The 7,257-nt window shown below is 38.0% G+C and overlaps 1 protein-coding gene across 1 annotated transcript; it reads right to left on the reverse strand.

Annotated features, from left to right (window-relative positions):
- Nucleotides 1-4,595: 4,595 nt before the first annotated feature.
- Nucleotides 4,596-5,276, reverse strand: CLDN8 (claudin 8). The gene has a single exon (XM_006899419.1). The coding sequence runs from the start codon at nucleotides 5,274-5,276 to the stop codon at nucleotides 4,596-4,598; it is 681 nt and encodes a 226-aa protein (XP_006899481.1).
- Between the last annotated feature and the right edge of the window lie 1,981 nt (nucleotides 5,277-7,257).

The raw sequence follows: 7,257 nt of genomic DNA on the forward strand, positions 1-7,257 counted from the left end.
GCAAGCTTAGCATTGATTTATCTGATTTATAAATACCCATCCTGTAACAACCCTGTGATTTTTATTTTAGACATGAAGGGAAGGAGACCCAGAGGATATAACAACTATCCTAAATCTGTGCACCTGGTTGGTGATGGACATAAGACTGGGCTCATTTTGATCTTTCAGCGGGTTCATTATGCACTGTACATATTGACTTTCATTTGCACAACACGTTTATTGTTTTAAGTTCATTAATTAATATGTAATACTGGCTCAAGTTTCACCCTCATTGTGACAATTTAATTAGGAAATGATAAATTAGGCAACTGAGAAATGTTAGATTTTTTTATTTGCCTATGTCACAAATGTAAAAAATTATAAGCTAAGACTTGAAACCATGTCCTCTTTCTTCCAGTGTTTCTTCTATCACATCACATTAATTGTCCATAAAACTGCATAATAAACCTGCAGTATAAAACCTATTTTAATGTATTTAATTTGAGTGAAAGCTTACAACACAAATTAGTTTTGCATGCAGATATTCATACAATTGGTTTTACAACATCAATGATAATACCTATAATGTAGTTTCACCCTTCCTACTTCCTTCCTTTGATTCTCATTTCCACTAATCTTCTTTCTTATCAATTCCTGCCTTTTGGGCTTTATCTTTGAACTAGTTCTGCTTTGACCTTATATGGTGGATTATTCTAAAGAGTGAGTGTTTCCTTGGTGTTTTGGATCACCTTTTATACCTGCCTATTGGTTTGGTTGGAAGTTAAGCTTTCAATAGGAGTGAATTTTGTTCCAGGTTTAAAGGGTAGCTAAGGTCTACAGACCTCAAGGTTCACATAATTTGACATGAGTTGAACTATTTTCTAACTTTCAATAAATCTCTTTTAAAATATTAAAGGAGGCCTTTGGTAAATAAATTAGTTTTGCTTCTGAACAACCATTCTACAAAAAAGCTTGTTAAATTGGTTGATAAAATTTGCCTTGACAATTATAATTTTTCCTTTCAAAGAGATTGGACTTTAATTTCTGATCAGTAGGTGTTTAGCACAAAGATTTTGATTGTCTCTAACTTTTTAGGAAGAACATTTTAAAATGAGTTAAGAGCAAGAAGCACTGGTAATATAATGCATAATGTATTCAACTTCTAGCCAAAGTCAGTGGTTCAAATCCACCAGTAGCTCCATGGGAGACTTAGAAGTATCTTAACATAAAGATGTATTATCTGTGAAAATTAATTGAGAATAACTATGCGTTGAAACCCTCTGGACAGCAGTGGGTTTTATTTTATTCTGGAAATAAAAGTATGGAGAAAAACTCAAGGGATATTCTTTATGTAGTGACTGAAGTCTAGAAGGCTCTGAGGGTATTAGCCATTGGTGAGGGTAATGAGTTTTTGTTTGACGTAAAAGATCAGCTGCTCTGGATTTTACAACAGTATAAACTCTCAACTACTAACTGGAAGTTTGGAAACTCTAATCCAACCATAGATACCTTTGGAGCCAGTCCAGGGGGTGGGGGGTTGTCTCATTATGAAAATTCACACCCTTGCTAATCATATGGAACTGTTCTGCTTTGAACACATGAGGCTGCAAGGAGTTGCTATAGACACCAGGACAACTAGCAACAACAAATGACATAAAGTGTGAAGAGGTGGGAAAATGTATACATATGCTTAAGAGATGGCAGTTGTTGTTGTTATGTGTCTCTGAGTCAACTCTGTAAACATCAGTTCTGAACATTTCCCTATCTTCTGTCATTCTCAACAATTCTGACACCCTTAAGCTCTTTGTTGCACTATGTCAATCCATTTCATTGAAGGTCTTCCTCTCTTCTGCCAATCCTCCACCTTTCCAAGCATGATATCCCTCTCCTTTCAACATGCCTGTTTTATGTGAGAAGAAGCTTTGATATCTTTGCCTCCAAGGAACACTCTGGCTGCACCCTCTCCAAGACATATCTGTTTGTTTTTGTGGCAGTCCATGAAATATTCAGTACTCTTCTCCAACACAGCTCAAAAGCATCAATTTTTCTTCTGTCATCTTTATTCATTGTCAATGTCTTACGAGGATATAGATGCTTTAAAAGGATATAGTAAAGTTATTATTGTGTTTGTGGGGGGGAAGAAAGGGGATAAAAATAAGGTGAGCTTAAAACAAGAGCTCTGCTGTGCTATCAACCCAAAGGTATGCAGTTCAAATTCACAACCTGCTCCATGGGAGAAAGATGAGAAATCTCCTATACAACCTAACTGTCTCTGAAAACTCATTGTAGGGTCAGCCACGAGTTAATTTTAAATCAATGACACATAACAATAACTGGTAAGATGAATGGCTGGTTCTTAGAAGACTGCACCTTTGAGTTTCTTCTCTTTCCTCTACTTAAGCTCAGATAATTCTGGTTTTGTTCTCTTATTTTGACCTAACACACAAAATAGACCAGGGTGTAATAGCATTTTTCACTTAAGTATTAAACAAGAAAAAAATATGTATACTAAAAGAAGTGTATCATTTTCATATCTAAAGTTTAATTTTTAAGATAGACATTTGTGAAGAAAAATTTTTTTTTCCTTTGAGGGGAAAAATTATGAACTATGACATCAATGGATGCAAAAAACAAATTAAAACAACGAAAATAGGTTGCTATTGAGTGGTAGGACAGGATTTTATTGAGTTGAACATAGCAACCCTAAGAGTGGAAGAGACTCTCTGGAATCTAATTTTAAAAAAACAGTTCTTATTTCATTTTTATTCTCATTCTATTGGTTTGTGAATTAATTCTTCTAGGGTCTTCTGTGAGTTGAACTAATCAGTATGCAGGATGACTGTGAAGATTTAATGATATAATTTATAAAGAAGTACCTTGTATATGTCATGAAATACAAAATATACCATGGAAACACCAACAACTATTATTATTATTATTATTATTTTTCAGATTGGTACAGGACAGGGCAGGGTTTAGGGCTGTTGTACATAGGGTCATTATGGGTTGTAAGTGACTCAATGGCACATAACAACAACAACATCTACGGAATATATTTTAAAGAAATAACAGTTAAAATATATTCATAGTATTTTGGAGCAGCTTACCTAAAAAAACAACAACTACATATTATTTGCCTCAAATAGGGTATGAACCTAATTATAAGTATAAAACATACTATTATTAAATATGGTAATTTATATGTTCAACAGTTAATATGGAACTTATTTTCGTCTTTACAATATGGCCTCCATATTCCTTTTAAAGTCAAATAGTTGAAAATATCAGAATTTGAAAGCTTTCTTATAATAATATAAAATTCTTGAAGTACAGAGAAAGGATGTCAAATTAATTTAAATCACTGTTTATTACAATTAAGCACATAAAGCATACAACACACATACTTATGATAACCACAAATTGATATTAAATTACACATTGAAAATATCCTTTAGAATCCTTCAATTTGGAAGCATTTCCTAAGGGGGAGATAGAGATATAGGATACCCTTGCACAGTGGAGCAAAATGTGAGGACAAGTAGGACATTCATCTTCAGATGGTACTAAAATGGCGAGTTGCCTTAGGTAGGTAGTTACACAGGAGCAGATGGAGTTCACCAAGAACACCCGCCCTCGAACCCACCCTTGTTCCAGACAGCACTAAGAACCAAGAGAAACTATTCTTAAGTCCTTTTTTTTTTAACTTAATAGTGTTAGAAGTTCAAAGTCTATGCACACATATTTATTAAAATTCTCACATGCATATAAACATGTCTTCTCTAGCTTTTCAAAACTTAAGTGAGGGGGGTTGCAGATCCCTTCCCTGAAGTCTTCAATGTGTCTTCCACCGCAGTTTTATCTTTCTTCTGAATGCAGCCCTGGAAATGCAGTTTGAATGCAAAGACCCTCAACAAAATATCTTCCTTTTAAAAGATGTTAATTTAATATACAAGAAAGGAAAGCCTCTGGGAAAGAGGATAAAGGAGTTAGGGTTTCTAACTCCTGTGCTGATAAATGGGATATCAGAAAGCCATTTCGTTTCCTTTATATTGCTGATTAAAGCCTTCATTTTAACCTTCATTATAAATGAAATGCATTAATCTCTAAGCTGTTTTTAAACAATTAAATATTAACCTTCTTCAATCTTATCCCTGACTCTCTTGAACAGCAATGTTTAAGTTCTATTTATTCAATATAATGGATCAGTATTTCACTTTCAATAGGGCTATATAAAGCCCATCTCTCTTTATGTGAAATATAAACATCATGCTTACCTACATACATAATGCTCTGTCGTAGAGAAATCACAGCTGTAAAATAATAAAGTCTTTAACAATGGTGTTTCAAGTAACTGATAAAGACTATAGATGCATAGACTCATTTAGTAAACAAATTGCTGCAGTTTCTTGGACAAGCAAAGACGTGTAGTATCTCATTGGCTCTGACATAGTTTATAGAATCATAAACAGCCAGTGCACAGTTCCAGTAGTCAATGCCAGACCGTTAGCAATGGCACAGAGCAATGTCCTTTGGGGTTCCATATTTAGATTGTAGTAGCCATTTTAGTCATTTGCACAGCTTTCTAAAGGGACAGTCAAGAAAACAGAAGTACAAAACTACACATACTGACTTTTGGAGTACACACTGGGCGACTTCTTCTCCACATGAAAGCTTTTGGGGGTCGTGTGATGAGAAGGTATGGAGTACCTGTAGCTATTACTGCTCCTTTCGCTGCAGCATGTCTGGCAACAGAAGATGATCCCTCCAGCAAGCAGCACCAAGGCCGTGACCCAGCCGATGTAGAGGGCTTCCCCAAGCTCACGCTTCAGGGCCACGTCCAGCAGTGGGTTGTAGAAATCCCTGATGATGGAGTTGCCAACCCAGCTCACGGGGATGAGCACCACGATGGCAGAGACAATGAAGATAATTCCAGCCGTCAGCAGGATGTAGCCCTTCGCCTTGCTGTTGTCCCCTGTGCAGCGGGTGCACTTCATGCCGAGGATGGCTATCATGAAAGCCAAGAAACAAAGCACCGAGGCAGCGCACATCAACCCCCGGGAGGCCTGCAGCTCTGGAGGAAGAGCCAGCAGAGAATCATACACTTTGCACTGCATCCTGATGTTGGCGTGCCGCATACATGCCATCCACAGTCCTTCCCATCTGTTTTCAGCAACCACGATGTTGCTTCCAATGAAGGCAGACACTCTCCACTGGGGCATGATGGTGGTGGCCAGCGTCCCCACCATGCCGATACCACCGAACACCAGTCCAATAATCTGGACAGCAGAGGTGGCCATTATTCCCTGAACGAAATTCTAGCAGCCTGGACTCGAGCTGGAGAAGCTGCTCTGAAGCAAGTCTTTCTGCCAGAGAAGAAAGCAGAAATGATCTCAGAAACTCAGTGGTGTTTCAAATAAGAACTGCATTCCTACTCCCAACTAGATTCTATCTAGTGTTGGCTGGCTGAGGTGCCCCCCCTATTGACTAGAACAGGTAAACCTACAAATCAGGTGTGACCACTTTCTCCGCCAATCGGAGGGGGTAGGTTGGTAACTCAGGTGTGTCTAAACTGAAAAGAGTTACTTGGAACGCCTGGACATACTAGAAACATTCTCCATACAGCTCATTTTTCCAAGAAGACAGCAGTGTGTTTACCTGTAGCTGTAATTGGGAAAGTTTGCACAAGTCTCCAGAAACTCACAGACCTTTGGGATCAGAAAGTCGCACCTTGTGCTGAAGTCCCCGTAACTCTTAGTAAGAGCTGCTGGGATGGGTTAGAAAAGACCTGGGTCAGAAGTCTGCTTGGACTGATAACATGCCAAGGTGAAAGCAGAGTAGGGGATAGACAGATTGCTCGTTCCTGAGAAACCACATTCTTAGAGACACACGTGATCGAAGCAGTGGATTTAGCTTGTCTTCAACTTCAAAGTAAGCAGGGAACAGATCATGGCAAAGGATAAAATAAAGCTAACATAATAAAATATACAAGGTTGTCCTCCTCTTTGGCACCAGAAGCATGTTGCTTTATTTTGAACCAGGAAAACTACCTGTTGGTGTTTTTTATCTAATAATATACTTAAAACGAAATCATCTGTGAAGGGAGAAAAAATGAGTCTTATGTTAAAAGAATTATATTGAAATGATGAAATGACTTATTTTGTGACTACTTCTTTGTTGTTCTGTGTTTTTTGTTTTTGTTTTTTTTTAAGGTGGAAAAAATCTAGAATTTTATAAATAATATAAAGGCTGGGTCAATATAAGTGACTGATTTCCAAGTAAAATAAATGGGAAACAGCCTCAATATTTGATGATTTGTTTGATATTAGATGCTAACTGTAAAATTATCTTTTCTGCCTTTCAAAATATGGGGGTAGGTAGTTGTGCTGCCAAATCAAACACGGACAGTTGGAATCCACAAGTTACTTTGCAAGAGAAAAATTAGTAATACCCTCTCTTGCAATTTTGAACCCTCTGAAAATCCACTCAAGAGTCAACCCAAGAGTCACTTCTGACTCAAAATCAGTGAGGCAAAGGCTTTTCCCAAACTCATCTAATTGCTCTAAAAGAGCACGATAGGAGAGAAACTAGGCTTTGAGCTGATTCAGACACATGACCCTACCATGTTCATAGTTTACCAATGCTTTGGGGGTTTTTCTGAGGTATTCTGGGTGAACTTGAACCTGCACTTTTTGGTTGTTCTTCTTGTTGTGTAGCATCATGTCAGAACCAACCCAAAGCTGACCTTTCAGTGGGGTTTTAGAGGTAGTTCAATTGCGCAGGAGATTTCCCATCTCTTGAGGAGCAGGTAGTAGATTTTAACAACTAATGCCTTCAGGATTGCCGTGCAATTTCTTAACACTAGGCTGCTTTTTTGGAGGAGCTCTGGTGGCCTAGTGGCAAGACGCTGCACTGAAATCCTGAAGGCAAATGGTTCATGGCCACCAGCTGCTCTGAAGGGAAAGGGATAGGCAATCTCTTCGTGTTCCCTTAATTGTCTCTGAAAACCTACCCAAGGGACAGCTATGAGTCGATTCTGACTCTAGGGTACACAACAACAACAACAGTCTACTTTTTGGTTATCAACCGCATATGTTACCCATTTGTATATTATGCTGAGGAAAAAAAAATCCAGGTGATGTTATTTCCCTCCAGTCAGCCCGCATCCTGCGGTGGCCTGATCCACGATGGAAGGGAATGTTACTGAATCCTAGATCATCTTCTCTCATACCTCATTATTGAACAGCTTTCTGACAGCCTTTCATAAAAAGTAATTGCAAA

Source organism: Elephantulus edwardii, unplaced genomic scaffold, assembly GCF_000299155.1.
Source record: "Elephantulus edwardii isolate Elephantulus edwardi_28Jun2011 unplaced genomic scaffold, EleEdw1.0 scaffold00256, whole genome shotgun sequence".
Taxonomy (NCBI): domain Eukaryota; kingdom Metazoa; phylum Chordata; class Mammalia; order Macroscelidea; family Macroscelididae; genus Elephantulus; species Elephantulus edwardii.

Coding starts and splice junctions, on each gene's coding strand:
- CLDN8 (XM_006899419.1), bottom strand. CDS start 5,276: ATGGCCACCTCTGCTGTCCAGATTATTGGACTGGTGTTCGGTGGTATC.